The sequence below is a fragment of the Suillus subalutaceus genome, assembly GCF_016647625.1.
Source record: "Suillus subalutaceus strain FC151 chromosome Unknown DFJ58scaffold_17, whole genome shotgun sequence".
Classification (NCBI taxonomy): Eukaryota; Fungi; Basidiomycota; class Agaricomycetes; order Boletales; family Suillaceae; genus Suillus; species Suillus subalutaceus.
Window position 1 is genome coordinate 269,166 of NW_024540266.1, and position 27,804 is coordinate 296,969.

The 27,804-nt window shown below is 49.1% G+C and overlaps 12 protein-coding genes across 12 annotated transcripts; 8 read left to right on the forward strand and 4 right to left on the reverse strand.

The window, feature by feature from the left end:
* The first annotated feature begins 1 nt into the window (after position 1).
* DFJ58DRAFT_769807 (WD40 repeat-like protein) lies at positions 2-2,692 on the forward strand. The gene is made up of 10 exons (XM_041389039.1): positions 2-255; positions 383-448; positions 518-736; positions 787-976; positions 1,026-1,181; positions 1,355-1,537; positions 1,589-1,598; positions 1,656-2,093; positions 2,146-2,333; positions 2,382-2,692. Exons 1-10 carry the CDS (start codon positions 77-79, stop codon positions 2,601-2,603), a joined length of 1,851 nt encoding a protein of 616 aa, XP_041247779.1. The 5' UTR covers positions 2-76; the 3' UTR covers positions 2,604-2,692.
* Positions 2,693-3,433: 741 nt separating this feature from the next.
* On the forward strand, positions 3,434-4,296 carry DFJ58DRAFT_141402 (uncharacterized protein). The gene has a single exon (XM_041378848.1). It carries the CDS (start codon positions 3,632-3,634, stop codon positions 4,193-4,195), a length of 564 nt encoding a protein of 187 aa, XP_041247780.1. The 5' UTR covers positions 3,434-3,631; the 3' UTR covers positions 4,196-4,296.
* Positions 4,297-4,847: 551 nt separating this feature from the next.
* On the forward strand, positions 4,848-6,699 carry DFJ58DRAFT_141431 (Pkinase-domain-containing protein). Its single transcript, XM_041378849.1, has 5 exons — positions 4,848-5,693; positions 5,747-6,095; positions 6,149-6,343; positions 6,401-6,535; positions 6,598-6,699. The coding sequence occupies exons 1-5, from the start codon at positions 4,904-4,906 to the stop codon at positions 6,686-6,688; spliced, it is 1,560 nt and encodes a 519-aa protein (XP_041247781.1). The 5' UTR covers positions 4,848-4,903; the 3' UTR covers positions 6,689-6,699.
* Positions 6,400-8,407, reverse strand: DFJ58DRAFT_679456 (uncharacterized protein). The gene is made up of 6 exons (XM_041383180.1): positions 8,026-8,407; positions 7,882-7,973; positions 7,555-7,821; positions 6,898-7,510; positions 6,598-6,846; positions 6,400-6,535 (listed from the first exon to the last, which is right to left on the reverse strand). The coding sequence occupies exons 1-5, from the start codon at positions 8,320-8,322 to the stop codon at positions 6,781-6,783; spliced, it is 1,335 nt and encodes a 444-aa protein (XP_041247782.1). The 5' UTR covers positions 8,323-8,407; the 3' UTR covers positions 6,400-6,535; positions 6,598-6,780.
* Positions 8,408-8,771: 364 nt separating this feature from the next.
* DFJ58DRAFT_141451 (uncharacterized protein) lies at positions 8,772-14,462 on the forward strand. Its single transcript, XM_041378850.1, has 18 exons — positions 8,772-9,406; positions 9,456-11,040; positions 11,091-11,186; positions 11,239-11,379; positions 11,429-11,533; positions 11,581-11,715; positions 11,768-11,878; positions 11,929-12,069; positions 12,121-12,206; positions 12,263-12,320; positions 12,378-12,503; positions 12,554-12,673; positions 12,724-12,843; positions 12,894-13,019; positions 13,070-13,186; positions 13,238-13,357; positions 13,409-14,200; positions 14,261-14,462. Exons 1-18 carry the CDS (start codon positions 8,996-8,998, stop codon positions 14,401-14,403), a joined length of 4,533 nt encoding a protein of 1,510 aa, XP_041247783.1. The 5' UTR covers positions 8,772-8,995; the 3' UTR covers positions 14,404-14,462.
* On the reverse strand, positions 14,406-15,511 carry DFJ58DRAFT_769821 (uncharacterized protein). Its single transcript, XM_041389040.1, has 5 exons — positions 15,285-15,511; positions 15,090-15,221; positions 15,022-15,039; positions 14,798-14,965; positions 14,406-14,743 (listed from the first exon to the last, which is right to left on the reverse strand). The coding sequence occupies exons 1-5, from the start codon at positions 15,483-15,485 to the stop codon at positions 14,522-14,524; spliced, it is 741 nt and encodes a 246-aa protein (XP_041247784.1). The 5' UTR covers positions 15,486-15,511; the 3' UTR covers positions 14,406-14,521.
* Positions 15,512-16,352: 841 nt separating this feature from the next.
* DFJ58DRAFT_724082 (patatin-domain-containing protein) lies at positions 16,353-19,821 on the reverse strand (the record flags this gene model as incomplete). The annotated part of the gene is made up of 20 exons (XM_041385088.1): positions 16,353-17,069; positions 17,124-17,207; positions 17,265-17,289; positions 17,337-17,422; positions 17,476-17,546; positions 17,600-17,677; positions 17,757-17,797; positions 17,879-18,025; positions 18,077-18,174; positions 18,225-18,466; positions 18,516-18,665; positions 18,715-18,745; positions 18,799-18,811; positions 18,862-18,968; positions 19,020-19,121; positions 19,177-19,232; positions 19,265-19,370; positions 19,423-19,495; positions 19,549-19,719; positions 19,775-19,821. 20 exons carry the CDS (start codon positions 19,819-19,821, stop codon positions 16,353-16,355), a joined length of 2,445 nt encoding a protein of 814 aa, XP_041247785.1.
* A 178-nt stretch (positions 19,822-19,999) lies between these two features.
* Positions 20,000-20,894, forward strand: DFJ58DRAFT_141528 (uncharacterized protein). Its single transcript, XM_041378851.1, has 5 exons — positions 20,000-20,198; positions 20,254-20,341; positions 20,397-20,477; positions 20,538-20,544; positions 20,595-20,894. The coding sequence occupies exons 1-5, from the start codon at positions 20,091-20,093 to the stop codon at positions 20,629-20,631; spliced, it is 321 nt and encodes a 106-aa protein (XP_041247786.1). The 5' UTR covers positions 20,000-20,090; the 3' UTR covers positions 20,632-20,894.
* Positions 20,895-21,334: 440 nt separating this feature from the next.
* Positions 21,335-22,442, forward strand: DFJ58DRAFT_769833 (uncharacterized protein). Its single transcript, XM_041389041.1, has 6 exons — positions 21,335-21,410; positions 21,464-21,535; positions 21,585-21,658; positions 21,708-21,756; positions 21,807-21,852; positions 21,907-22,442. Exons 1-6 carry the CDS (start codon positions 21,363-21,365, stop codon positions 21,960-21,962), a joined length of 345 nt encoding a protein of 114 aa, XP_041247787.1. The 5' UTR covers positions 21,335-21,362; the 3' UTR covers positions 21,963-22,442.
* Positions 22,184-23,826, reverse strand: DFJ58DRAFT_654908 (AAA ATPase domain-containing protein; the record flags this gene model as incomplete). The annotated part of the gene is made up of 5 exons (XM_041381823.1): positions 22,184-22,357; positions 22,427-22,605; positions 22,659-22,767; positions 22,804-23,490; positions 23,545-23,826. 5 exons carry the CDS (start codon positions 23,824-23,826, stop codon positions 22,184-22,186), a joined length of 1,431 nt encoding a protein of 476 aa, XP_041247788.1.
* Positions 23,827-24,588: 762 nt separating this feature from the next.
* Positions 24,589-25,819, forward strand: DFJ58DRAFT_769838 (uncharacterized protein). Its single transcript, XM_041389042.1, has 4 exons — positions 24,589-24,690; positions 24,742-24,814; positions 24,869-25,318; positions 25,383-25,819. Exons 1-4 carry the CDS (start codon positions 24,677-24,679, stop codon positions 25,725-25,727), a joined length of 882 nt encoding a protein of 293 aa, XP_041247789.1. The 5' UTR covers positions 24,589-24,676; the 3' UTR covers positions 25,728-25,819.
* Positions 25,820-25,889: 70 nt separating this feature from the next.
* Positions 25,890-27,786, forward strand: DFJ58DRAFT_654809 (alpha-ketoacid dehydrogenase kinase; the record flags this gene model as incomplete). The annotated part of the gene is made up of 12 exons (XM_041381819.1): positions 25,890-26,060; positions 26,111-26,152; positions 26,209-26,322; positions 26,379-26,401; positions 26,451-26,531; positions 26,586-26,960; positions 27,015-27,042; positions 27,095-27,203; positions 27,255-27,528; positions 27,581-27,624; positions 27,675-27,706; positions 27,757-27,786. The coding sequence occupies 12 exons, from the start codon at positions 25,890-25,892 to the stop codon at positions 27,784-27,786; spliced, it is 1,323 nt and encodes a 440-aa protein (XP_041247790.1).
* Between the last annotated feature and the right edge of the window lie 18 nt (positions 27,787-27,804).

Consider the following 27,804-nt stretch of genomic DNA (forward strand, 5'->3'; position numbering starts at 1 on the left):
GCGCTACTAACAACGCAGTGCGTGCACTATCGTCTTTGCCAGTAAATTCTCATCTAAAGATCCATTTCTATCGAACATGGATGACGCGGATGATCTTGACGACCTACACCTACGTTCTCCTTCGTCGCTTCGTGCACCCTCCACATTGAAATGTGCACCAGTGAACCGTCTAAAGCGCGCGCGAGTGGCACGCGCACTAAGCGAAAGGCTAGATAGGGTGGGCGTGCTTGGAGGAGAAGACTGGGGACATACTGGGTGCGTCATCTTATTTGACAGGTCTTGTTCATCGTCCAACCCGATGGCTGGCGACTGGATGGTGAATTGCTTTTGGCCTTGTCTCGGAGGTCATACCTGTTCTTATGTTCGCTCTTACATTATGTAGCTGCGTCAATGCGGTTAGCTGGGCGCAGGATGGAGAACTGTTAATTACCAGTGGGGACGATGCCAAGTGCGTGTGGTCAGCAAGTTCTCAACCCGGATGGTTGACTTGGATACGTCCTTTGTAATATCATTATAGTATTCGAATCTGGCGGATGGACCCGTCAGGTTCTACTGGTGCGGACACATCTAGTAGCTCTGATCCAAGCCGCTCGTCGAGTGTCACCGCAAGTTCGGCTGAGAAATCGTCGAATGCTGAAAGTCAGGAAGAGTATCCATTTGCGTGCCAGAGTGTAATCAGCACAGGTCATACACAGAATATCTTTAACGCGCAGATGCTTCCGTTTTCTACAAGGATGTAAGTCTCAACTACGCTCACTTTCGATATGACGATAATTATGTCGGTAGTGCGACCGTCTCCGGAGACCGGCAAGTTCGTGTGTTCGACGTGGGCGAGGCGGTGGGACAATCGCCTACGGGAAGTGAAATGGAGTATACCACGCGGGAGTCGTGTATTCGCGTACTGCGCTGTCACACTGGCCGCGCGAAGCGCATCATCACTGAGGATAGCCCCGATCTGTTCCTTACCGTGGCCGAGGTAGCGTGTGTTCTAGTTGGTTTCTAAATTTTATTGACTAGATACTCAGGATGGCCAAGTGCGTCAACACGATTTGCGTACATCACATTCATGCACGTCAGGCGCGTGCCCTGCACCGCTGGTGACGCTTCCACACGAGCTTTCAACAATTGCACTTTCACCGCTCACACCGTATCAGTTTGTCGTGGGTGGTGAATCGCCATATGTGCGTGTTTGTCATTTGATATTTTTTCTCGGCGTCCCTCTTGATGTTTGAAGTTGATGTGCCTGGGAAACATCATTGGCTTAGTGGTGGTACTCTCTCTCGTCTGTAGTTTCCCTTGCTCTACCTTGTGGGATTCACTATTCTTGGATTTTTCTCACAATTGCGATCCTTAGGCGCACTTGTTCGACCGCAGGCATGCGGGGCGTTACTTGCATGCAGAGTGGGGCGTACCTCCTGATGCAGACAGTGCAACGACATGCGTCAGGAGGTTTGGACGCCGCTCACGTGCAAAGGGAGAAAGAAAGGGATATGAACATATTACTGGCGCGCGGATGTCCGCTTGGAATGGGCATGAGGTGAGTTGTTTTAATCTCGTATTATGAAGGTTTGCTGAACGATAGGGACAGGTGTTGTTATGTATGTCCATTTACTTGACGATATGTCATGAGGATTGATGCAGTCAACGCTTTGTAGCATATCACTCGGACGGAGTGTTTCTTTATTCGACGCGAGACGAGCCTGAAATTTTCGAGGACATGCGAGGTCCACACTCGATCCTCACGCCTAACGCGAAGCAGAGACAGCTCTGCACGAGGAAGTCGCCGTCTTCATACGGTGAACCTTTAACTGGTCCGGACGTCGAGATGATTGTCGAGGATCGACTAGAATCAATGCTTGCAGACAATTTAATGGACGACATTGATGATCCATCGCAAGAAGATGACGAAGATGGCGATGATGAGTATCATGAGGATGACGAGGATGACGAGGATGATGAGGATGACGAGGATGATGAGGATGAGAGTGACCGCCTGTTCACCCCCCAAGACACGGATTCACATCAGGCTGTGCCCGTGGTATATCCGCGTACGCGGTTTACTGGGCATTGCAATATCGAAACAATCAAAGACGGTGCGATCTGGTTGATGTAGATGTATTGATTGATGTTGAATATCATCTGCAGTGAACTTTTTAGGGCCCCATGACGAGTTCGTAACTTCAGGGTCAGATGATGGCAACTTCTTCATCTGGCGAAAGTCGACTGGGGAACTTGTTGACATTCTCGAAGGCGACCAACAGGTAGTCAATGTGATTGAAAGTCACCCGCACTTGCCTCTGGTTGCTGTCAGTGGGATCGATACAACAGTCAAGGTGCGCATCCTGAATACTTTCTATTACATATTATCTTATTTCTCGCAGTTATTTGCCCCGGCTCGCGGAGTGCCATCATTCTCGAGATGGAACGATGCTGAAACGATTAAAAAGAGCAATGCGCGTCGTACACTAAGGACGGGTTTGAGTGGCAGCGCGGAGCTGCAATTCTCACGTCTCCTCCTAAACTACGAACAGGCGCTACGGAGCATTCGGGATGGTGGAGGGGAGCAGTCGGAGGCGCAGCTCACGCAGTGCATAAATCAATGAAAGATTTATCTGTTGTATGTGCAGTATATATACAGTACTTACGAGTAATTTTGGTTTCGGAGGTGGTGGGTATATCACACACATGAGGCCAAACTTGAAGTCGTGGCTCGTTGACAATAAGTTCTGCAACATACAACCTTGAACTAGGAATACGTGGTAGCCTTGCTACATCTCAAGATACGACCATATCATTTGGCGTCTCTATCAAGTGAAAGTATTCATTTCCTAGCTTTTCGTCGCTCTGGCGTTTCAGATGTCACTTTGAATTGATGTTTGAGTCGTGTATTGCTCGGGAGTGGATCATTAGACCACTCTTGTTTGACTCACTGCCGCCGTGGCACCACACAAATCGGACGGAGCACTGGGAGCATACTTCATCACTTCAGGACTTCCACAGGACCTTTCAAAACTGAACCTATGGTCAATGGTATAACTGCAAACCTCTGCTGAATTGTTTTTCTCGTTGTTATGTAAGTTCAATTATCTTGCGCCCTGCACCCGAAAGGCTCCTGCTGACCTTTTGCTCTGTGTCCAATCACGCTGCCTACTGCTTTGTGGACGTTAATCTCGTCTTTTTGCTTTCAGTGTTGCTCTGGTATCCTTCTGTGTGATTTGAGCGTTCGTTTTGCATTCATTTTTGCCGAGCTGTTCAGTCTATCTTCTACCAACTGCAACGGGACGTCCTTTTTTGCCCGTTCAAAACAACACGTCACGTCTTTGCTTCTACCACTCGTCTCACCCACCTCTCAAGCGCTTCAACGCCGACATTTGAAAACTAACCATGCACACTTCTCACACCAGATCGAGGCGCAAGCGTGGCAAAATCGACGATGTCGAGGACGACGGACCACCTCTGCATGTCTCACGGGTTGAAGACACCCAGTCTGAAGCTTATTCTCGCTCTCGTCATCAACAAAGAGACTCTTATGTCCCTTTCGCAACCCGAAATTTCTCTGACATGAGTTGGGAACCTCCTCCAGTTTTTGACTCACTGGCAGCACCTGACCGTTTTCACTCCCGTCCGTCCGATGTTCATCATCGTGGTAGCAGAGATGGTTACGACCTCCACGATGATGATCCACCGTGGTCCGTGCGTCCTAAACATGATTGGAGCCAGCAGGGTAGGGATTGGGCAGCCAACCAAGGTTCTTCGGAGCAACAAAATTGGGGAGCGTCTACTTCATATACGGATAGAGGTCGCAGCCATGGCTGGCAACCGGACGACAGATGGGGGAAGGATGATCGGGGAGATAATCATCATCCTAATAATGACAACAACCACAACCACAACCGCCGTCGCAATAATCGAAAGTTTCAACAGCGAGACAATGGTTGGGACACTCGCAGAGACAGGCAACCTCGGACGCAGGATGTGCAAGAGGAACCACCCAAGGATGAACGGTCTTGGGAGCCTGGTCCCGGATGGCAAGCGCGTGGCGCCGACCAAGGGGGCAAGCACAATCGCAATCGCAATAACGGAAACAAGAATAAAAACAAGAAAAATCAGAATAAAAATCGTATTCGGATGGAGAAGGAGAGAGATAAAGAGCGAGAGAGAGAGCAGCGCCGAAATGACGATGACGATGACCTGAACAAGTGCTTTGTGTTTCATATTGTGCTATCTCGCATTCTCATATTGTTTTTGTCTACAGCTGGCAGAGACGGGAGTTCCATCCCTTGCCTGCCAAACCCGTTCGCATCTCCCCTGTTAAACCGAAACCGGTACCCTCCAGATCACCATCACCTGCGGGGACACGATCGCGCTCACGTTCTCCTGATTCTTACTACTCTCGTATGTCTTCACGAGGTCGTTCGCACTCAAGGTCCTTGTCTCCAAGATCGCAGCAACATAGCTACAGTCCAGTTCGGCGGCGTAGTCGGACGCCCACTGACAGGGGACGAACTGGCAGGGAAGCCCAAAGTTGGAAGTCATATTCCCCTGGATCGTCCGATCGTAGTTGGACCATGCGTAGAGGGCGTCGACGCAGCCTTTCATCGACCTCGTCGGTAAGCCGGAGTAGAAGCAGAAGTTCAAGCCAGAGTATGGATGACCGGCCCAAACCTAAACACCGTTTACCACCTGCAACTTCTATCAACGATATATCACTGTCTATATCACAAACCACCATCCAACAACCACATGGTGGTCCTCTCCCCATCTCAAGGGACTCTGAATCGCGGCCCAATGGAAAGACGAGAACGAATGGAAAGCAGGGCAATGTAAGCACACTCGATGCGACCCCAGATAGGTGCTGATTATTTTGCAGCGACGTCGACATTTCTCGCCTGCTGCTGAGCAAATGCCTCCTCCAGCCAAGGTTCCACGAACGTCTACGAAACATCATCTAGGCGATTCTCCCATCAGCTATCATCCATCATCCGCATCCGGCTTGGCTGATCATGACTCTCCTAAGATTCGGAAGACCTCGAAGGCAGGATTTAGGCCCATTGGGGAACCTAGTTCAGCGGTTAAATTGTTTTTCCCACGTGACGAAGACGACGATGAAGCTGGTCCCGCCCCTCAACATAAATCCCCCACCTCCCCTAAGATTCATTCAGAAGTCCCTGCGAAGCGTACTCGCGATGAAGGTGCAACCAATAGAGATGAAGATATGCACGGAAGTATCCTCCCACGGTCCTTGCCGTTCCAACAAGTCCCTGGTCCACGCGAACCTGTTACAAGGACACCTCTGGTTCCCCAGCCTATACAGGTCCTACCTTCAGCTGTCAGCGACTCGCTGAAGGCTTCCATTGTACCGAAGCCAGCAGGCAGTGGTGATGTTTCTGTCAGTCCTGCCCAGCAGTCGCATACAGTGGAGCCAGACGCGGAAGGCACGCCACGGCCGTCCTCTCCATCGGGGACGACCTGCAAGGACCTCTATGCCATTGTCTCCCAGGTTGGCGAAGGCACATTCGGCAAGGTTTATAAGGCTCGCAATGTCATCACCAATGTCCACGTGGCGCTCAAGCGAATCCGCATGGAAGCAGAAAAGGATGGCTTTCCAGTTACTGCCATGCGGGAAATCAAACTACTGCAGTCCTTACGACATCAGAATGTCGTCCGCCTTTACGAGATGATGGTATCAAATGGTAATTTTTTTGGGATCTATTGCCCCCTCAACATACTGATTCCTTTCTTCAAGGATCTGTGTACATGGTGTTCGAGTACATGGATCATGACCTTACAGGGGTTTTGTCTCAGACGCAGTTCTCATTTTCGCAGGCCAATCTGAAGTCACTGTGCAGCCAGATGCTTGCTGGGCTAGCATATCTGCACCGCAAAGGCGTCATCCACCGTGATATCAAGGGTTCTAACATTCTTATCAATAACCGAGGGGAGCTAAAACTCGCCGACTTTGGTCTGGCACGCTTTTACCAGAAACGCCGGCGAAGTGATTATACCAATCGTGTCATCACTCTATGGTATCGACCGCCAGAGTTGCTCTTCGGTGCTACGGTATATGGGCCGGAAGTTGATATGTGGAGTGCAGGGTATGTTTCGCTCGTGCCTTCTTGCACCGCCCTTTGCTGATGGTGTTGTCCAGCTGCATCATGCTAGAACTTTTCACCAAAAAACCAGTGTTCCAGGGCAATGATGAAATCCATCAGTTGGACGTGATCTACCGTATTCTTGGAACTCCGTCTACTGAGCGATGGCAAGGGCTCACCGCACTGCCATGGTATGAGCTGGTGAAGCCGAAAGATGTGATTCATGGTCATTTCCGCGAGTTATTCTCTCGGTGCGTCCATATGCAGATACAATCATGTGTCATTTGATGAGCTCACTTTGATCTTAGATGGTTATCGCCCGCAGCCCTTGACCTAGCTGAGCGCCTTCTTGCTTATGATCCGACGCAGAGAGTTACTGCCCTTGAAGCTCTTGAAGCTCCCTACTTCAAAGAAGAGCAACCTCCACCTGAGCTGCCTGTTGAGTACGTTATGATTCATTTTTCGTGTCTTGCAAGTTGTTCAACGCTTCTTTCTTTCTGAACAGCCTGTCCACTTTAGAAGGTGAATGGCATGAGCTAGAGACCAAACGGGAGCGAGCCAAGAAGCGTCGCAAACTGGAAAACGGGCTCGTATAATATATCTCATCGGTATGGTTGATTATAATGTACTGGACATTGTATGCATGGCACCAGCTACACATCGTAGTTTACAAGAATTGCAACCCGTTTCATGCTGTAACCGCTGGTTGTTGGACAAGACCCTTCTCAGCCAGGTGTTGCACGATAGTCTCCACCTGCAAATCAAATCAGCTTGAGGATTATCTGAGGGGACTCCCGGAACGTACATTTGCCGCCGTCATGCGAATTTGCAAGTCCCACCGCTTAGTGAACGGAGCGCCAGTGTCCTCATTTATCTGCTCTACGTCACCAAGACCACCTGCTTTGCCTTGAGCGTCATCTTCCTCTCTTGCCGCATCGAACCAGATGAGCTTATCGACTTGATCAATCGACCCTTTCAGACGACCTTGCTCTATCATTTTTCGTGCCATTGTCTCTGCTGCTCCAGGTGCTAGATCTAGGAGAGCACCGAGACCTCTAAAAGTGATATTGTTATAGATTTTTGAGCTCGCCAATAGATTGTGCTCCATAACCGCTCGATCAAGAACGGTTGATGGCCCCCTGCGAGTACTTGTCGACGGTTCGGCAGAGTCATCATCGTCAATAGTCGAGGCAAGCTGATCATTGGAAGAAATAGCAATCTTTGCTAATTGATGAGGCCGAAGGCGCTCCTCAAAGGTTCTGATTTCAGCTGGGCGGAGGATGTGATCGAGGAACATTTTAGACAGGATGTTGTATGAGGGTAGGTCAGCCGAACGCTCGTCTCTATACAGTGAAGCAAGCACGCGCGACCTGTTTGGACCAGCTGGGGCCAAGACCGCGCAGGTCACTGCAGCCGACCTAATCTTGTCAGTAGGATGCAAATATCGCTAGATGCGACCTACAACATCTCCTTTCTTTCTTCTTCGTCGATCTCAGCAAGCCAACTCAGCTCGTGATAACGCATTGCAGCCTCAAGGAACTTGCGTGCATAGTCACTGATTCTGGCTTGGCAGAGCTTGAACTGAAGTTGTGTCTCTCGGTCTGATGTCGAATTGGAAAGGGAGGCGGCGCGATTATAGTAAGTCTCCGCCTGAACAGAATCCTCGTCCTCTAGAAGCAGTCTGACTATCCGGATATTCACACGGAACTTTTCCTCGTCTGGTAGAGACCTGCCACAGGCTCAGATGAGTGGGGCACATAGGGACTATACTTAGATGAGCGAGGCTCACCGAGAAGATATTCCCATGAGGACACGGGCGGCTTCGCTCCATTCCTCTTCTGTTTCTAGTAAATCTGCGAGTTGAAAGCGTAAAGAGTTGACCTGTAAAATATGTTATCGGACTGCATCTTCAGGGGCAATCACGCAAACGCACCTGCTCTTCATAGCTTACGATTCGTGGCTGAAGCGTGTTGAGAGTTTCCTCCACGACGCGTTTCCGCAGGTTGTGATCTGATATGCTTCCGGTACCAAGGTTTCTGACTAGTTCAGAGAGGACTTGTCTTCCGACGACGATGCCTACATCCTGGACGACTGTTTCCACTAACGTATGAAGATCAGGAGCTATGAGAGACTGATCTTGACGAGCGAGGATCTCTGACACCAGAGATAGATAGGCTGGAGCTTTGTCCTTCTGGTTGAGAGCTGCGAATTGTGCTAGTCTAGAGTCCATTATAGTTCCGTGTCAAAGACGTGTTATCACTCGAAATCATAAAAGGAAATAATCCTGGGCGTGTATGTAAGTGGCGGTGTCGCGGGTAGTTGAACTTCAAGAACTTCAATCAGTGGGTGGGACTTGCATCGCAACCGGGGTCTACGGCTATTGGCATTGATCATCATTTGGAACAGCCATGTCAGATTCAGCACAGAATTCCCTGGTAGGATTCGCTTCGGGAGTTCTTACTCGGCTCATGCTTTACCACCGTGGACAGACCGGAGGGAAGCCGTTTGAAGGAATGGTATGAATTCATCCAAAAGACATGTTAATCTTGGAGCTACTCCGTGAACATACTCTCACCATGGCATGGCTCAATTAGAAATTTAGAATCATTGACACGGTCGCCCTGACAATTTACACAGTCTTTCGTGTGATCCAATCCCGGGCTGTTCACTCAGGTCCCGCTGAGAACCGTTACTCTCCTGTTCCTCCCATAGCCTCGTGCTACTTCCTGCATCATCATACTTATACCCGTTTTATCTATCGTACTCGCTCACGTTTCTCCCGCAGGTTCCTTCGCTGCTAGCCAGCGACTCGAACTCCAGCCGCCTGGACTGACCTCGGTTTTCAGAGAGCCGACAGTCACCTGCTTGTGCTCAGTGTCGCTAATTTTCTGGACATCAGAACAATGTCTCACTTTACTAGCCATCCGTACTACCATACCATGCCAGCTATTCATTCCTCCCGAAATAATCATCCACTTCCTCTCAGCCCACCGGAGACCGATCAAGAATCCTTACCTGTTCAACTACCGCCGGCTTCTCTCGTCGCTGGCGCAGAGCTGGAACAGCTGGCGCATTCTGCTTTGAGTTTTCCAGAGCGTTCTAAATTCCAATCTCGCAGGACGTCCACTTTGTCGTACCAGAACTCGGGAGTGCGAGATAATCGCGACCGAACCCCTTCACGGGCCTCGAAGTCTTTGATCGTTGTTCTTCCTCCACCAGACTTTCCCGTGGATCATGGTCAACTGGGTAACGTGCTGTCCATGGGACCTCGTCACCGTTTATCTCAAGGGATCCTCATGCCCCTATTCCCTACGGTTCGTAGTCCCAACTACCGAGCAATGAGTGTTCTAACTTTGGGATTAGATGTACGGGCAACTCACTGCAATCGCACGGGAGTTCAATTTCCCGAGCACAGTGGGCTTGTGTCTCTACCACCATATCACTGAAAATGGTATCACCATGACGCCGCGCATATCTGACGATGCCTGGCAGTATCTATTGACACATCTCACGGAGTCACGTAATGGCTCCCAACAACTACCTATCGGTGGTCGCATAGAATTCGACATTGACCTCAACAAAGCTCGCTGGTTCGATGCCTGGCTTGCCGGTACACTGCGTGACGACACCATTGTTCCTGCTCCGCAGTCCCATGCATCTATACTGCACTTGCATGGTGACAGTAAGACTACGTTTGCAGAGGAGCACGTTGTGAATGAAGACCGCTGGGATAATCAGACCATTCAGTTGAACTCAAGGCCTACAACTATCCGTCACGCACCCAAGAAACTTTCCCTCCTTGACCGGCTAGATTCCACTGCGCTCCAGGATTCGTACAAAGCATCGCAAGCAACTTCTCCGCCTTCAAACCATGTTGCGCATCAACTGTCTCCTATCCCACAATCTGCTGCCGTTCCGCAGACGTCGAAAGCCGAGCTCCATCGGCGCGTCAATTCATGGAGAGCGAGCGCACTCTTGGATCCTGCGTCAATGACGGAGTCATACCAGCCCATCCCTAATGCTACATTGGGTCTTGCGGCGATTGAGGCTACGGATGAGTACCCCTTAGAGGTAGAGGCGGGAGTCCAAGAGCCTCTGAATTTAGCAGACTTTGCCTGGTCCGTCACATCCGCTGGGCCACTTAGTCCGCCTCTGCATTCTCCATTGTCTTCTTGCCGCCTTCCTTCTGTCCATCTTGATCGTCGCATGCAGGAATCTGTGCTGTTGACACCGATTACAGCAACTAGCTGGGGACCTCCGGATGATGATTGGCTTTCGGACGTATCAAGCATCGATCGTTTACCTTCGCCTGACATTGGTAGACGTATGCTTGAGAGCGCACCCCTGACCCCCGCTACGGCCACTAGCTGGGGGCCTGCTGACGATTGGCGGTCAGATGTGGCCAGCATTGATCGCTTGCCGTCCCCAGACATTGCTCACCGAATGCTGGAAGACACTTTAGCGAGTCCAGCCTCTGGAGCTCCCTGGCACAAGGTCTGGCCATGGTTCAAGGTTGGAAACGTATCACCAGCAGTGGAGTCATACAGCCCATGGGTGGGCATGTCTGCTTCATCGTCTTCATGGTTCGATGTTACAAAAGTGGCGACACTTCCATCAACTACTTCTTCTTATAATCCTTGGGCTGGAATGCCACAGGTTCAGGTTTGGCCTTGGTCCGAACTTGACAATGCAAAGTCTGGGGTTTCATATAGCCCCTGGGCCATCGTGCCTGCCATCCGGGCATGGCCTTGGTTTGATATTCACGCTTCCCAAGACAAGGGTGACCTGGAGTTGCAGCGCAGCACCTCTTCGAATCCTTGGGTTGGCATGCCCTGGTTTGACGTTGGACCATGGCATGAAGTTAACGGTGCACAGCCTAGCAATTCCATGCTCATTTCACTCAGTCGACAAGGAGGGCTGAAATCAGAATATCCCAGTCTAGACATCTGTGAGCCTTCATTGCTTGTGATAAATGAAGGATTGCTAACTTTTCCACAGACCCAGCTTCCTATCCTTATTTCAATATTTATCCTGCGTGCGCAGAGGTGAACAGCGGCCTCAGCAGCGCTAGAGGTTATCCTATACTTGAAATTTGTGAGTTGTCGCATTGATTGGATTTTAGGGTGATGCTCAGCTCGACCATTAGATCCTGCAGTTTACCCTCATTTTAACTTATATCCTTCAATTGCATGCTCAGCTATTTCTTCTCCTAAAAAAACGGCCGCCTTTCAGCCACAAAAGTCTATTGTTGTAGAACTTGCTCCAGCTTACCCCCTGTTTAATCTTTGTGAGTAGTCGTTGGCGTCGCGCTTTTTTCTTGGGCTGATTGTTTTCAGACTCGCCTCTTTACCCGTATAATCTCAATTCGATTTATCCGGCACCGGCTGTCGAATCATCTTCATCTGTGGTGCTCCCGAGTAGCTATCCGTGGTTGCTTATTTGTAAGTTGTCTTGCGCCCTTTCTTGAACGAGGTCTGACGTGCACTAGATCCTTCTGTTTACCCCCATGTGAACCCATATCCACAAGTCAGTGCCGAGGTGGCCGGACCCCGGAAAGCAGAAGACGAGATCGCGCAGCCTCTTCAAGTGAAACTTCGGCCACAATATCCTGTTCTTGATATCTGTATGTGGAGCATGCAAGTGTTGATTACTGGCTTGGAGCTCATTCCCCCCAGACCCTGCAGGCTACCCATGGAGCCTGAAAACAGTATATCCCCCAACCGAAGTCGAAAATGCCTCTGAAATCACTGTCCGCTTATCATCGCATTATCCATGGCTAGACATCTGTGAGTCGCCCAGTATTTTTCAGTACGAGTCACACTAACTAGCGCCTTAGATCCCTCCGCTTATCCTTTTGTGGAGCCATATCCGACGCTGAACAAGACATGCGAAAGCCCTATGAGCAGATCTCAGACTCACTACAAGTCGGAATGTATGAAAGTTACGTTGGCTAGATATTTCCCGTCATTCGATTTATGTGAGACCCCACCTTCACCCTCGAGTCTGTATACTGAACCTTTTATTCTAGATCCCGCGGTGTATCCACACTTTGACCTGTATCCTGCCTTGCCAAACATGGGGTCCGGAGGTTCGCAACAAGAGGAGCCCGCCAAGGTAAAGCAGGAGACCTAATTTGGTGAATAATGATTAAGAATTTTTGCTCCTTTCAGGACAATGTCGATAGTGTATCAGTTGACCTTGCGGGGACTTACCCATACATTTGTCCTTGTGAGTTGGCTCAAGTGGAAGTGAGCGATTGCCCGATACTTAATTTGCTTCATGTAGACCCTCCCGCTTATCCTCACTTCGACTTGTATCCACGTGTTCAGATACATGCGTCCCGTGATGGTAAGGATTTGACGACCAGCAATTTCTTTGCCTCGAGTAGCACGTACCCCTTCTTGGTCATCTGTGGGTTCTACAGTCTAGTTCTCTCACACGCTTTCTCACCGAGTACATAGATCCTGCTGTGTATCCGCACTTCGATCTGTATCCCGCACGTGCCGCAGAACCAGCGAGTCGGGGAGAGGCCACGGCCAATGATAGGTTCTCCGTTTCAGCATACCCCTTCCTTGTCATTTGTGAGTCCTACATTCCGCTTGTCTCGATTGTCTTCTCACAGAGCACGTAGATCCTCATGTGTACCCTCACTTTAATCTATATCCCGCCCGTGCGGCAGAATTAGCGAGTCGGGAGGAGGACATGGCCACCGGCAAGTTCTCCGCTCCAGCGTATCCCTTCGTTGTCGTTTGTGAGTCCTACATTCCGTTTTTCTTAGTCATCTTCTCACAGCGCATGTAGATCCTCATGTGTACCCTCACTTCAATCTGTATCCCGCCCGCGCGGCAGAGCTAGCGAATCGGGAGGAGGACATAACTAACAGCAAGCTTGTCGTTTCGAGTAGCACGTACCCCTTCCTGGTCATCTGTGAGTTCTACATTACGTTTTTCTTACTCCTCTTCTCATAGAGCACATAGATCCTCATGCGTACCCTCACTTCAATCTGTATCCCGCCCGCGCGGCAGAACTAGTGACCCGGGAAGAATCAAAGATTTTTAATGTAACTGCTAGTTCATATCCATATCTTGCGATCTGTACGTGTTTCAAGTATACTGCAAATACTACCCATACTGAATCAGCAGCAGATCCACCTGTGTATCCCTACTTTGATCTATATCCCAGTATCCCCCCGAGAGTTGATGCCCCTGCTGCAAGCGGAACATCAAGTGTAAGAATGGACCACGGGTACCCAGTCTTAAACATCTGTGAGTACGCGTGCCCATTTGATTTCCGGTTTACCTCAATTATGGTTTTAGACCTTGCTGCCTACCCGCACTTTGATATTTACCCTGCGCTTGGAAACGTAACGCAGCCATCTCAGAAGGCGACCGATATACCAGTGCGCCCATTATCTGCGAAAAGGCATAGGAAAACACACGCTGAAGTACATGTCGAGGTGGCACCATCACCTAGGCTCCTCGTGGCTAGGAGAAAGTCTGCGAAAACACACCGTCAGCTACATGCTGAGGTTTTTGTCAATGGAGTCACTTGGACACCTAGCGGATACGTGCAAGACCTAGCACTTCCTGACAAGCCACACGAAGAGGCCAATCGCGGCCCGCGACGCCGAATGCCCTCTGTACATGAAGTAATGCCTCGACTGGCGCATTCCCGCTCGCTAACCCTCTCTAACCAGCAACCGCCGACTAGTCCATCGCTGCGAGAGAGACAACAGCACGTGTTGCATAATGCTCCACCCATTCCCCCTCTCCGCATCAGCAGTCCAGGGGTGCCAGCTGTCTCGGAGTTCCCGATTCCTATACTACCACCTGCATCACCTACTAAGTCACGGTTGTCGCAAGTCGTGAGATCCTTTGGATCGTCAATAATGCAGGGGCGCAATTTGACATCGACCTCAGATGACCACAACGAGAGGGCGAAATCTCCCACAAGGTCTATGTTCCCTTCCTTTGATCGACGCAGCTCTATGATTCCATCACTGCCTCCCCATAATCCGTCAGACCTCTTGGGACGCAGTCGGTCGCCTGTCCGACAGGGCGCTCAGAACCTTGTTTTGCAAAGGGCAAGGGCTTATGAACAATCGACTTGTATGTCTTTTTTTCCTGCGTTTGCTTGGAATCAAATAAATCTGACCATCGGATCCAAAGCTGCATCCCAGCATCATTCTCACAGCGTGAGAGGCACGCAATTATCATCGCCCTCACTGCTTCCCATTCCTGATTTCCCCCATGCAATAGATCTGGGTTTGAAGATTGATGAGTCAAGTCTCTTAAAGAACACCACTCCTTAGACTTCGTCTTGAGTTGTATATATATTGTGTTGCTACAAATTAATCGATTCATACAATAATACTTGATCGTTGGTCAGCGTAAATGCGAGCATGTTAGATCGGCAGGGGTTGAAAACTGTCAGTCGCGGTACGGGGGAGGTTCGTCTACTACTACAGGGTCAGGTGATGACAATACATGACCACCGCCTGGCATTCCTATATTGGAGAGCGGCGAGGAAGGGGATGTAGTTCCTTCGTGATCTACACTCGAAGAGTGAAGGGCCCGAACTTCGCGATTGTCGCGATCGCGTTGGTCACGAAGCATCTTGGTTTTGCGATCATCCATGAAAGCCAGTAGAGCCTGTGATTTGATTATGTCTGGATAACTGAATACTCAATTGTTGCAGTGACGTACCTTTTGTGTGGCAGCCTCAGCAGCAGCCTTCGCTTCAGCCGCATTTTTCTGAGACCTGGCTAATTTTTGCTCAGCCAGTTCTATAGTCTCTTGTAATATTTGAGCGCCAAGGCGCAATTCTTCGCTTTTGCGCTCATTCCAGACGTAGAGGGGCTGAAACTCCTTTACCTACAAGGAACTCGTGATAAAGCGGTGTTAGCGCAGTACTGATAGGGGAGACATACCTCCGGACGAAACCCTATCTACCCTCTTGAGATCAGATAGGTACGTACATAAGTTCAGTCAAACGCACCTCGATTGCATACTCGAGCGCACCCTTAGTTTCAATCAGGTGCCGTCTGATCGTATCATTTGTCGGTTTAAACTGCCGGAATTTGGGGTTTTCGGGCTCTCGTATCAGGTTCTCAGAGATCTTTGATAATATCTTGCGAGAAGCCCATCATCGATAGGTTGTTCATATATGATAATTAATTCATCCACTGCACACCTTCAAGGAAGCCATCGCTGCTTCTTGGGAGTTAGGTCGAGTGATCCCAGGGTTTATCAAACGTCGAAACTTCTGCTGCTGCTCGTGCCGTCGAAGAAGTTCAGCACTAATAGGAATTACTTGTCCCGTTGTGACATTGCGGCGTTGAGCTGCTGCGGCAAGAAACTCTGAATGAGGTGGTGAGCTAGGTTCTGAAGACATGATTGATGTGGTTGGTTAGAAGCCCGAGAGTTCGACTTGAATCTTCCCGTGACCTCTACTTGTATTTACACACACTGCCAGTATTCGCCTCAGATCTTGGTCGGTGCATAATGTTAATGTAAAAAAAGCATTGAAGCATTCATTGTTACAGGTAATCTATGGTACAGGGGTCAATCTAAGTTGTTCCATGATTCTCGTCGCGCACACAGAACCGAATACCTCTCGCCCACATATGCCAAGCCACAAGGTATCTTCTTGTTGAGTCATAAGTCCAGCTCCGCCTACGCCGCGGCGTCATCGGCACCGATAATCTCGTTATCCTTGAGCTTCAATATTTCAATGTTCGCACTGATGCTGCCAATGATCAGCGCTCAGCTTTCTCTGATTTATGTGAGCTGCTGATGCCTCTGAAACATACCACCGTTTTTTGCGCAGACGCAAGGATGAGCGTCTCCGAATCAGCTGATGCTGCGGGTACTATCATCATAAATAGGGGTGGATACCGTGACGGTAGCTGACAGTCGAGTTTCGGCAAGCGCCGGAAGGCCAACCAACTCCGAAGTTGCTTGAGACAAGCTTGAGAGCACGCTACATACTAAGTTACAAACAGAAGAAGCGTTTCGGATATCATTGAGGGTGTTGAGATGCGAGGCATATATCTAATCAGTGGACATGGCCCGTGTAGTGACTAGCGGAGAATATAACTAGCGGAATATATGACATGCTCGCCTCCTCAGAGTGAGTTTATCTGAGTCTGTGCAAAGAGTACGAGAACTTGAAATTCTCAACAGAGGGGGAGTGCAGAAATACATGGTTGAAGTCATGGCTACAGTCAGTATACAGTATACAAGTAATAGGGACACTGCATCAGTTTGAATCTACTCCTTCTCCATCTGAAACTGCATCTTCATTGAATTCATTATTCAAGTGAAGAGCGGACTGTGGTTGGAGATGATCTAATTCATCCTCCGATGAACTTTCACTACCCCAGGGAAATTCTGATGCATCTACACTCAAACCCCTCCCGTTGGATCTAGCAGGTCTGTGAGACGAGAATGACATCGACAATGATCCTGGCCTAAGATTTCTGAAGAATGTTGATGAATTAGAAGCGTTTTGCCTTGTATCATCAGCAGACGGTTCTGGCGTGGCTGCACGCGGGCTTGCAGATGAGTTTCCAGCTGCGCTATCGCCGTTGCGATCGAGGAGATCAGATGCCCACTTACGACGCAGAACAGGAGAACGCAAAGGGTCGGTAGTATTGTTATAGTTGTTTTCATACGGTGTGCTCGTCTCAGATTCCCTTGGGGCACCAGATGTAGGGCGACCACGGCGAAAGTACCAAGCCGTGCCATTGTCTTCAAATGCGCGTTCGGTATCCGAGTCCAATGGTATTGGCGACTCGGATCTGACACGAAGTCGTGAGCCGGTAACGGGCTCAGGGACGGCTTGACCGTTAACAATAATATTCCGGGTGTCACCGGGATTTGTACGAGACCGAACCCGGTCAATTGCCATGCGGACTGCCTGTCGACCCATGAGAATCTCATTTTCTATGCGAAACCGATTTTCGATCATATGCAACTTAAGTCAACAATGAGCAAAAGAACAAAGACATGGAGCGCCAGTAGTTCTGACCTTAGGCCACGTTACAATTTGCCCAACTTTCATCATTCGTTCGAGCTCGGCTGAGTCTGGGTCGCTCAAGATATGTAACCAATCCTATCATTCAATTAACCATCAGCATTGTATTTAGAAAATGCTGTGCGGACTACGCACCAAGATTCGCGTTCTCGGCCAGATTCTGAAGCCGAGTGAGTGTCGTCAGATGGTCGGATGATTGGTACATACGTGACAGCCCCATCAAAACGTTGCAGAAAGACGCTAGACCAGTCCTGTCCGAGTAACTGCGGAAGAAGTTCGAGATCACGAATCACCTGGTGAGAATGGTTTATTTAGAATCTACCCGCACAATTAAATAAGCAATTACCTTGAAATTCTTTGTGAGCTCTAGTTTGAGCCACTGTTCCGCTGCAGACAGAATAAAATTGCCTCGCCACCCTGTAAACGCATGAAGCATTGACTAGAAAAAAAATAAGATGTTCATCCCATACCCTTTCCTTTCCTGTGAGCTACCGGTTTTCCTGCCGAGCCACGAGGTGCAAAGAAGAACAGATGGACGTGAGGGTTCACTTGGGACACAACCGGATGGGTAACTCGAACCATAATCAGCCGGTCATAATCGTCCAACAACAACAATCTCAATCTCACCATTGAAGTACATTTTAAGAGCTTGAAGAGGAATATCAACCCTGGTTGATGTCAGAGGCGCATGAAGATATCTTGGCAAATTATGCCTGCTTACCTCAAAGACCCGTCCTTAAACTTACTACCCCCAATTCCATGGCACTACGCGGCCATCGTGGAGCTTCTGCATGAGTACAACCGGGTTGAGAATCCCGGGTACAGCTGCTGAAGCGAGTAGGGCCGTCCAAATTATCGTGTCCGGCGCAGTCATGTAATTCAGGAGCTTCGTGGGACTGAAATGAATGTCAGCTGTTTTAGACTCACGGCCCAGATAACGAGCTTACGCGTGGCGATCAGCAGGGACAACAGAAATGTTGAGGATTCGCCCGGTCCGTTGATAGGCTTCTCGAAAGGTCATAGAACCTCTTGTGAAGAATGTGCACTGTAAAAAACAGGTTAAAAAAGAAACGTTAGTTGAGTATACCTGCCAACCTTACGAGCCCACGCAACACTATCAAATCTTGCGCCGGTGGCCCAAAAATGCTTTATCCATACAGTGAAGGTGTCTTCACATGCCGTCAGTTTTTGGGCGAGTTCCGGAACAAGAAGAGTCTTCAGTTCCGCGTCTGTACGTGTGCATACCAGAGCGGCAACGAGGCCACCAGCGGATGTTCCAGCAATAACCCGGGGAAGCAGCCCTGCATCTAGGAAAGCTTTCACTACACCAAAATGGTCTAGAAGAGGGAGTCAAATGTCAATCGCGTGGGATAGTTTCCGACTTACAATATCCAAAAGACGCGCCACCAGAGAGACACAAGGCAGATGTTCCCAGATTAGTACTAGCATTTTTGAAGAACCTCCTCTTCTCTTCACTAGAAAGCTCCGGGGACTCTCGAACGAATTGCAACGCGCGTTGCAACTCTGTATGATATGCTATTAAAGGGGAATTAGACCGAATAAGATCCATCTTGGTAGAACTGACATTCGATTAAGTCCTTGGTGCCCAGGAAAGTCTGGTACCTCAAAGGTGTGGATTAGGCTCCTATTTGAAGGATAAAATGCTTACTTCACTGTAAAGCCTAAGAGAGTTGTGAATGGGAATGGAATTGAGCAACTTGAAAAAACTCACCTGGAAGACTCGACTCCTACAAAATTGGCTCGGATACATGTTTCTAATACACCGAGAACGCCGCGAACATCCTTCTTCTCTCTCAAAATCTTTAACGACCGATTCACCTAACAAGTGTCACTTGAGCTCCTGTGTTTGATATACAGCACTTTCTTCACCTTGCGCAGAAGTTTCCAATCATAAAATGCATCCTCGTCAACCTTCTTCCAGTCATTGAATAGAAGGTATTTATCGAGCATCATTGCCGTTTCCTTCCATTCCTATAGCCAAAAGTGAGACTGATGCATATATCAAGATTCAAGACATGTCACACACCTGATACGTGCGTGCCCCACGAAGACGCTTTCGTAGAAGACCTTTCTGTCCTCGCCCTGGGATTTTGCATGAGCCAAAGTGTAGGTACAGTCAAGGCCAAACTTGCATGCTAGTAGCCATTCTTTGGTATTTACAAGTTGTCTAATAAGGATGTAGAATCCGAATTGAGCCGCGATGAGGACAAATATCAGAAACTGGTGAAGAATGAATATTGAGCGAAGTCGAAACAGGGATATTAATGCTCACAAGGAGTGGCCATCGGAGCACAAGAAACGACCACTCTTGCCTCCTAACCGTAGATTTATCCCCCTTACGTTTTCTAACCACAACAAGTTCAGCAGTATCAATGAACCGAGGAATAAAGCTCCGTACCTCTTCACCTTCAAGTTGATTGGAGCGAAATCGGAAAGAGCGGAGACCTTCCTCACGCGAGGGCTCTGTGGCACAGGGGAACTAGGAACGGTGTGGGGTGAAGCTGCTGATAGAGCGTCATGTCCATCTAGGTCGTCCGACTGTAGGGCGTTGATGAAAGCCTGTATGTGTCTGCAAAGGGTTTACGTCAAATTAGAACTGACTGAAACCGGGGCAAAGGACCAACGATTCGTTAACGTAGCCTGAATCAAGTAAATCCGGTGGCGCTTCCATCGGTATTCTATTGCCAACGGCGGTAAGTTGCGTGAAAGAGTTGGCGAACGCGGTCCAGGACTCCAGCCTGAGGCCTGAGGCGGCAGGCCCAGGTCGTATACACACGGTGGCAGTTATCGATAGACACGTGATCTCTGATTTAATCCAAAGCAACTTTTGTTCACCAGCACCCTTCATAATCCAAACTCGTTCGTATACATACAGTTACTTTCTCAGTTTCCTCAGTGTATACTACCAATCGAATATTACACGAAATTACCACAGCATACATGCTGTTCTGTCCAACATGTGCTAATCTGCTTGTGATATCATCGGAAACAGGCTACAATAAATGGGCGTGCAATACGTGCGCATATGAGTTTCCGATCTCGAAGCAGGTGTGTAACTCGGATCTTTACTATCACTGTACGGTCCTGTAGTGATAGTGTCTAGATGACATCCCGCTCGCGTATGAAGCGCAAGGCGGTAGACGATGTGCTTGGAGGAGAGGAGACTTGGCGAGATGCTGATTCTACTGCTGGTGAGCCCTTTCTTTTTTAGGATGGGATACTGACCCATATGCATAACCAATATAGTCGCTTGTGACAAGTGTGGTCACCCACGCGCGTATTTTTATCAGCTACAGATTAGATCTGCAGATGAGCCTATGACGACCTGTGCGTTCCTCTTGGATTTGACTTACGAAACGTGGGGGCTGATTTGCTTCTTGGGATCAGTTTACAGGTAAGTTTTACTAGTTTATTCATAACCCAACCCGGTTAACAATGTTACAGATGCGCCGGATGTGCCTATCAATGGCGTGAAAATTAATAGTTTCTCAAAATGCTTTGCTTAAACCGACTCCTCATCTAAATATTTCTTAAATGTTTCCACAAAGCGTAGCCAAGCGGTTGCTTTCACCTGGGCTTGAGTGCACACGTGCACCCTAGATTCTACTTGTTTCAGTTATTAAGGGTGACATGTTCTTCTGACACCCGATCAATCCTATGTTCCAGCCGTCACGGGCCTTGATCGTTGCCGCTATTCTCATACTAGAGTAGAAACTATGTCGTACTGTTTTCCCCCCGCTGCCACCATGCTGTGAATTTACAGTTACAGCCCCCCCTCCAACGACCGCAGCATTTTCTACTCCAGTTGCGTGAGGAAGTTTACTGTCTCCGTCCGCAGCTACGTTACAAGGTGACGGAAAGCCCTGATTGGATCGGCATTGTTCGCCTATCTTTCGTATCTTCATCTCAACTTGGACACAGCCCTGTAGAATTCACAACTGATCATATCTGATCGCGCAATACTCCAGAATCCGATTGCGGAACATCTTATCTCCCGGGTATCGACCATTGCCAAGGTACTATCCATCAAACAGAATGAGGCTATTGTCGTCCCCCAGACGTCTCATGTGATCCTGATCATCTTTGACACCGCCCATCACTGGCATATACTCCGCTTTTGGGTTGAAAGAACCTTCTAAAGGAGTCCAAAGGTATATAAACCCATGTTCACTCATCCCTTCTGCATTCACTCACTTACTCCTACTTACTATCATGGGTTTCCTCGACGCCTTCTCTAGCTCCCAGACCCAGTACGACAGTGTTAGTCCCTTTATAACTCCACAAATAACACATCTTCAATGATACATCTACAGTTCCAAAGCGATGATGCACCTCACCAAGCTAGCTTGAGCCACGAGCTCCTTGGTGGTGCCGTCGCCTTCGAAGTAAGCTCAGTCTTTCCCTGCCAGATTCAGTTCTCATGTTGGATTTCAGGCTGCAAAGGCTTATGAAGATCATTGTGCCAGGAATGGCAAGCCCCCAAGCCATGCTTTGGCCAAGGAACTTTTGTAGGTCATGCCGGACATATGCGTTTCGTATTGCTCATGTAGTGTCTAGCGCTGGTTTCGCAGGAGCTGCCGTTGACCGTTTGGTCGAGACGAAGGGTGTATGTATTTAGTTATTGGGACTAGACGCTCTAACGAAACACTGGAACAGGCTGACGCGTGGTCTGCGCACCAGAGGCAGAGAGCCCAGTCGCATGGTATGTATTTTATTTACCACATCGTGATCCATTTTGACGACAAGTCACTTGAAGCTCAGGAGCAGATCCAGGAAACATTCACCGAAGATGTTTACCAGCAGAACTACTAGTTCTGGTGAAAGAGTTATACCACCTGTCAAATGACTTGTACTTGATACTTGAATCCGAACAACCTGTATAGCCATGCAAGGCATTTCAATTTCATGGACGAACCATTTCGTATATACATTGCGTGCCAAAATACATACATAGCCTGCACAACAACCATTCAAGATTCTCGATTGATCCATACTCTAAATGGCGAACAAAACTATGCAGCCACGTCACAAACTTATTGCGCTTTTGTGAGCCACTTTTTCAAGCTCGTTTTACCCATCTTGTCGACTGCCTTTTTGATATCATCCCAGGTCAAAACACTTCGATATCGAGCGAATCCTGGAGCTATGCTCGTAGACGAGGCGGTTACGCATATGAATATTCTTTCACCGATCAGTCGCTCAAACCCCTGAATTGTATTAGACGTCAACAACTAAAAATAGGCCTATCAGAATTCTGGACACACCCTCATCAGAACTTCCCGAGTACACCGAGACATGCCGATGCTTCCTCCTGCAACTTGAATTGGGGCCGCTGCCGAAGCACGGTATTGTTCACGGAAAGTGTCGTAAAGCATCTCGAAGGTTACGGCATCATGACCAGCAGTATGAGCATGCACGGCAGCTATAAGAAGACAGATCGAGGGATACGGCAATGCTGGCGGAGGAGTCGGCCGAAACCTTCATGCCAGGGAAAGTAAATAGACGCACTGCTTAAGTGAGGGAACGGATCACGTATACGTTGTGCATGTACTGCTGATATGAGCTGCGCACATGTGGGAAACGGGGACGAAGAGGCCAATGCAGCGACAACGCCAATCTATTCGATAGTCAGAAAAGCTCCCGAGCTAGCCACCAGGCGTCGCACCAAGATTCGTTGAAGTACCCTAATGTCGTGTGTAACAGCGACAGTTTCTTGAATTTGTTCGAGCACTTTCCGATCTGCGATAAAATTGTCGATAGCTAGGGTCCATAACGGCTCCCACTCTTCCTCTGGGGGTTCAATTCGGGCCCGTAACACTCGTTCTATAAGCTTCATCCAGAATGAGAACTCTGTCGGAGCAGCAGTACGCAACATTCGCCCAGAGAACCTGCTCTTGACCCTTTTCTCCAAAAGGTTGATTGTATCTATCCTTGTAGTTACCCCAATGACTGCAATGCCATTGTGTCCTTGACCGACTCTACAGCTTTGCGCAGTATCCAGTAAACAGTAAAGAAGTGCCTGCCGAGCGTGTAACGCAAAGAGGTCGAAGGCATCTAAAATGACTACCACTGGCCGCGAAAGCGTGGTCAAGGCTGATACCAACGCGGGGAGATGGGATGGGGGCGGGATGTCGATGCTTGGGCCGGCGTCCAGGAAAGGATTGTCGTCATCATCTTGGCCATCGTCATTATTAAGTTCACCGAGGTAAGTTTTGCCTGTTTGGAGAGAGAGCTGTCGCGCGATTTCTCGAAGTGCGAGGCGATCATTGAGTTCGGTATGACCCGAAAGCCTGATAACAATCGGAGTCTGGTCCAGGGACGCGACAGCTCGATCCACAATCTTGAAACATTGGCTTTAATATGGTTAGCCGACGGAAAGATATGGGCAGCTTACGGTAGTCTTTCCGCTGCCGCGTGGTCCTAGGACAAAACAACTATTGCCCTCCCCACGAGTGACAGTTCCCGCAAGTAGATCCTTTAGTTGCTGAGAGGCTGCCGTGTTAGTAGGGCCAAGAATAGCGTCTTCACTGAATTCCATGCTACAATTTTGTAGTTCCAATAGCATAGCGCACTTCTGTAGACGGAGGCATGTGCCGAGATGAGAGGGGAGATTGCGAGGAATGCGAGTAGGTGACTGGGGTCTAGAAGCTGGAGGCTGATCTTTTTTGGGAGACATCGACTGTAGCCTATCCCTACTTGTTGTACTCGGAAGTTGATCGGTCCGATTAGGTGAGTTCTGGAGAGGCAGGACGTTCTGAAGGGAGGAAGGACGGCTTGGCGATGCGGCAGCTAGTTCTGCTACGTGATATGCAACACCTGTGGTTGTGGCAGGCGTCTTAGCAGGAGGTTGTCGCGTACTAGGCGCCGGTGAGGCTGCGAAAGCAAGCTTTGGGAATGATCTAGGTGTCGTGATTTCTACAGAATGCAAAAGGACGCGTCCAACGTGAGGTCTAGGTGGAGGCGTTGTGCAATTGACCGGCAGTTTGGGGGGAGAGAGATTCAGCTCATCGGCGTCATCGGAGTTGTCAGGTTCTTCTTGTTTGTGAGGACTCATCATCGGGTTATTCTGTTTTCTATTCCTTGTTGAAGGTGATGAAGGGTCGGTCTTCTTGAGGGGTGACTGCCTGGCAGCTGGCTGCGTCTTGCGGGTTCGTGAGGGGCGTGCAGATTGCACCGGTGTATCCAGCTGTGCATCAGCTTGGAAGCTTTTGCTGCTCTGCTGGATAACTTTCTTCGGAGAGTTGCTAGACCGGACTGATGGTGCAGCTAGTCCAGAATTGTTCTGTCGAGCACTGGCTCTAGTGGCGCGCTTGGGAGGAGAAGCCTCAGTGACAGCGTCGGGGTCCTCACGCGTCTTGCGTTTAGGCATTTGTGATGATAGATGATGGAGATCAGGAGTAAGTAGCTTCAAGGTACTAACTGTATTTTGAGTCTAACGCGTCTTGTCACGCGTCTTGTGGTCACAAGTGGACAGTGTCACAGGTCCACAGTTGAGTGACTTTACTATTGACCAACTCTTTTGTTTCATGGGATTCACAGGGCGAGTCATTTCAGTACCAGTTTGGCGTGGCTAATCTGATACATGATCCAGGCTTGCTCGATGGATCAATGCACCAAGCACAGGTCTCGAACTCATCCGTGAAAATATAGTGCGAAACCACCATGTTCGTCGCAACGAAAACTCAATCCTCATCCCGGTTCGTTGATGCCGCTCGTAGGGTCAGCTCCGAGGAAGATGGTTCCTGAGCGTCAAATCTTACCGCTCGACACTGGGTTCAATACCCGGCCTTCCAGTCCACTCAGAGCGCTCCATGTGCACTCTGGCGATGAATGAGAATGTCTTTGTCCTTCTAGAGGATCCTGCAGCACCTACTCGTGCAGATATTGTTCAGAACTCCCAGACTACCGATGGACAGGTTTTCCCAGTCCCACCACACTACCGAACTACTTTCCTCACACTCCGTCCGCCCGGCGCATTAGAACAAGTTCTACATCAGTTGAGAGCACGCTGGATCCCCGTCAGGCAAACAGCCCCTGGCGCGCAAAGAAGTCAGGGCGGTCAGCAACTCTCTGTGGAAGGTTTTGTTTTTGCTATTGGCAATGATTGGCTTGTCCGTGTTGGTCATGTAGTCCTTGCTGGTGGTGCCGTCAAAGGTATGCTTCTTGAGGTGAGCGATCAACGTTATCAACCTTCGTATGTAGCAAATTAATTTAATCTATAATGATGTACAGGCCGAGTATCTCCCATTACCGGTTCTCCTCTCTCAAACTGCAGACGGAACCTCAGAACTTTTATCAAACCTTCTCACATCTGTCCTCCCAAATATTCGAGAGGCTAAAACAGTGGCGGTCACCATCAGCGATTCTCAGTGGGAAGAAGTACTTTGGGATCGTGAGGAAGAGGAAAGACAGTTGTCACAGGAGAAAGCAGAGTCGGAAGGGGACCCAAATAATATATATGTCTTTGGCGACGAAGGATTAGCCTCCGAGAAGAAGGGGGATTGGATAGGAGTCGATAGAGACCGTAGATCGGCTTTCTTGATTATTGGCGCATTAAAATCAGAGGGCATTTTGTAGTTTGCACCTACGATTGCCTTCTGAAGAGTAGTTTATGCTACTGGTGATGCGGACTTTACGTTGTTGGTGTTTATAGGGATGGTTCTTCAGTGACTCGTATCACCCACTAAACGGCTACCCATGAACGTTTGAGGCACCATCGGCACCTTCTTCCATTCGACCATGTCATGGCGGTTTCGAAATAGTTGGCATGCAAGCGCTTGCGCCCGAAACTTACAAAGGCACTCCTCCAGTCAGGTCCAGCCCCAGTCAACCGCGCTCCACTTTTATCAAAATCGCCAGCTAGAGCTCTATGCTTCAAAGGAAGCAAACAGGCTGAGCCTCCGACAGCTCGTGAAACTACTTTTGTAAACCCATTTCTTAACATACTCATGATGTGATAGGTGTTCTTTGGGCGGTCTATGAACGAGGAGAAACTGATAAAGGTGAGCGCTTGAGGGGGCATAATGTTAACGCCAATGTTCAATCTCATTTGTTACAGAGCGCTAATTATGTCCGCACCGAGCTGCCTGTCCGCATCGCGCACAGGCTGAGGGATTTGCAAGCCCTTCCGTATGTAGTGGTAACTCAGGAGGGCGTAGCTCAAGTCTATGAGGTTTGCTCCAGTAACACTACTTCATAGCTTGTTCTTGACCTCGGGCAACTTTACAGTTGTATTGGTCCGCATTTGAGAAGTCAGTAACTTGATTGCGCAGAACGTACTTTTTCTGACTTGTTTATAAGGTTTCGACGCTACCCCCAGGTCACCACCTTGGAAGAGAATCAGGCGTTTTGTGAGTTCCTCGAGAGTATTCTGGACGAGCAGTAATACACTATTTTGATCCATTGTGCTCCTGGTTCTAACTACTGATATCCCAGTGCACCCGTCATACCAAGTCTGTCGCTGGGACTCTCCCTTTCATCTCCGCACCTTCCACCAGATTGCCTAGATGCATTCATGAGACGCATGCTCGTATCCCGAATCTCAAGGCGTGTTCTCGCCGAACATCACCTTGCGCTCTCGAAGTCGCTCGCAACTAACAGCCTCAATCTCCCTGATGACCCACATGTCGGCATTATTTACACGGCGCTCAACCTTAGACATTCCATCGACAAGTGCGTCGCGCTCTTGCGTGGCAGGCCGCACGATATAGAAGATGAAATTGGGGAGAGCGTGCCAAATCGTGGATGGCCGGAAGTGATTGTTGACGGTCATGTCGACACTAAGTTCTCCTACATACGCGAACACCTCGAGTAAAATCTTTTCACTCGCATCGTGTTTAATCTCACTCACGCCTCATTATCCAGGTACATTATATTTGAACTTCTCAAAAACGTGCAGGTTCTCGGATCACATCTAAATGGGTGGTTGGCTCACCGCGTTCTAGGCAATGACGGCTACTGGACTGAATCATCGGAGTTCATCTAGCCTTCCTCCTATACGCGCTACCATCGTTGTTGGCGAGAACGACGTTGGGGTGAGAATATCCGATCAAGGTTGGCACCCCTTTTCTCGCCTACAGGCGAATTTAAAGTGAATATCTATAGGTGGTGGTCTGTCATCAGCTCGGATAAAGTCACCCTCCGACCTCTTCTCTTTCTCTCACATCCGCAATGCAACACGCATGGATGACACACGGCTGGGCGCACTACGCTCCGCAAGCTCAAGAGGCGTCAAAGCGACTGTTGCAGAGCAAATACGCCCATGGCGGACTGAACAGTCGAATGTGAATTCAAACAATAAAGATCCTGAACGTGAGGCTGGCATTGCGCCACATCCCAAAATTGGGCTGGGACTGCCTATGAGCAACATATTTACAACGTACGTGGTTCTTGGCTAGTGCCTTTATAACGTCAACTGGGCACCTTTATAGGTATTTCGGAGGTACCCTGGAGTTGGTTTCCCTGGATGGTTGGGGTGAGTAAGGTTTATCCGTTGTATTCGGGCCGCGTGTTGATTTAATGAAGGAACGGATGTTTATTTACGCTTGCCCAAGCTGGTGAGTTTCTTTTTCAGTCAGCAGGTATCAACATGTGACGCTAGGCCAAGGGCACGAACCTTGAGGGTATTGAGCTATAGGAGTCCCACTGCCATGCA

Coding starts and splice junctions, on each gene's coding strand:
- DFJ58DRAFT_769833 (XM_041389041.1), top strand. CDS start 21,363: ATGGGTTTCCTCGACGCCTTCTCTAGCTCCCAGACCCAGTACGACAGT. Junction 21,659..21,707: donor GCTTTGGCCAAGGAACTTTT/GTAGGTCATGCC, acceptor TGTAGTGTCTAG/CGCTGGTTTCGCAGGAGCTG. Junction 21,757..21,806: donor GTTTGGTCGAGACGAAGGGT/GTATGTATTTAG, acceptor ACACTGGAACAG/GCTGACGCGTGGTCTGCGCA.
- DFJ58DRAFT_141431 (XM_041378849.1), top strand. CDS start 4,904: ATGCCTCCTCCAGCCAAGGTTCCACGAACGTCTACGAAACATCATCTA. Junction 6,344..6,400: donor TTCCGCGAGTTATTCTCTCG/GTGCGTCCATAT, acceptor CTTTGATCTTAG/ATGGTTATCGCCCGCAGCCC. Junction 6,536..6,597: donor CCACCTGAGCTGCCTGTTGA/GTACGTTATGAT, acceptor CTTTCTGAACAG/CCTGTCCACTTTAGAAGGTG.
- DFJ58DRAFT_769807 (XM_041389039.1), top strand. CDS start 77: ATGGATGACGCGGATGATCTTGACGACCTACACCTACGTTCTCCTTCG. Junction 737..786: donor CTTCCGTTTTCTACAAGGAT/GTAAGTCTCAAC, acceptor TTATGTCGGTAG/TGCGACCGTCTCCGGAGACC. Junction 2,094..2,145: donor TATCGAAACAATCAAAGACG/GTGCGATCTGGT, acceptor TATCATCTGCAG/TGAACTTTTTAGGGCCCCAT.
- DFJ58DRAFT_141528 (XM_041378851.1), top strand. CDS start 20,091: ATGCTGTTCTGTCCAACATGTGCTAATCTGCTTGTGATATCATCGGAA. Junction 20,199..20,253: donor AGTTTCCGATCTCGAAGCAG/GTGTGTAACTCG, acceptor GATAGTGTCTAG/ATGACATCCCGCTCGCGTAT. Junction 20,342..20,396: donor AGATGCTGATTCTACTGCTG/GTGAGCCCTTTC, acceptor TAACCAATATAG/TCGCTTGTGACAAGTGTGGT.
- DFJ58DRAFT_679456 (XM_041383180.1), bottom strand. CDS start 8,322: ATGGACTCTAGACTAGCACAATTCGCAGCTCTCAACCAGAAGGACAAA. Junction 7,974..8,025: donor TCGTAAGCTATGAAGAGCAG/GTGCGTTTGCGT, acceptor CATATTTTACAG/GTCAACTCTTTACGCTTTCA. Junction 7,822..7,881: donor CTCATGGGAATATCTTCTCG/GTGAGCCTCGCT, acceptor AGCCTGTGGCAG/GTCTCTACCAGACGAGGAAA.
- DFJ58DRAFT_769821 (XM_041389040.1), bottom strand. CDS start 15,485: ATGTCTTCAGAACCTAGCTCACCACCTCATTCAGAGTTTCTTGCCGCA. Junction 15,222..15,284: donor CAGCGATGGCTTCCTTGAAG/GTGTGCAGTGGA, acceptor GCTTCTCGCAAG/ATATTATCAAAGATCTCTGA. Junction 14,744..14,797: donor CTGAGGCTGCCACACAAAAG/GTACGTCACTGC, acceptor ATCAAATCACAG/GCTCTACTGGCTTTCATGGA.
- DFJ58DRAFT_141451 (XM_041378850.1), top strand. CDS start 8,996: ATGTCTCACTTTACTAGCCATCCGTACTACCATACCATGCCAGCTATT. Junction 11,187..11,238: donor TTATCCTATACTTGAAATTT/GTGAGTTGTCGC, acceptor CTCGACCATTAG/ATCCTGCAGTTTACCCTCAT. Junction 11,534..11,580: donor CTATCCGTGGTTGCTTATTT/GTAAGTTGTCTT, acceptor GACGTGCACTAG/ATCCTTCTGTTTACCCCCAT.
- DFJ58DRAFT_769838 (XM_041389042.1), top strand. Junction 24,815..24,868: donor ATATAGTGCGAAACCACCAT/GTTCGTCGCAAC, acceptor TGCCGCTCGTAG/GGTCAGCTCCGAGGAAGATG. Junction 25,319..25,382: donor TCAAAGGTATGCTTCTTGAG/GTGAGCGATCAA, acceptor AATGATGTACAG/GCCGAGTATCTCCCATTACC.
- DFJ58DRAFT_141402 (XM_041378848.1), top strand. CDS start 3,632: ATGTTCATCATCGTGGTAGCAGAGATGGTTACGACCTCCACGATGATG.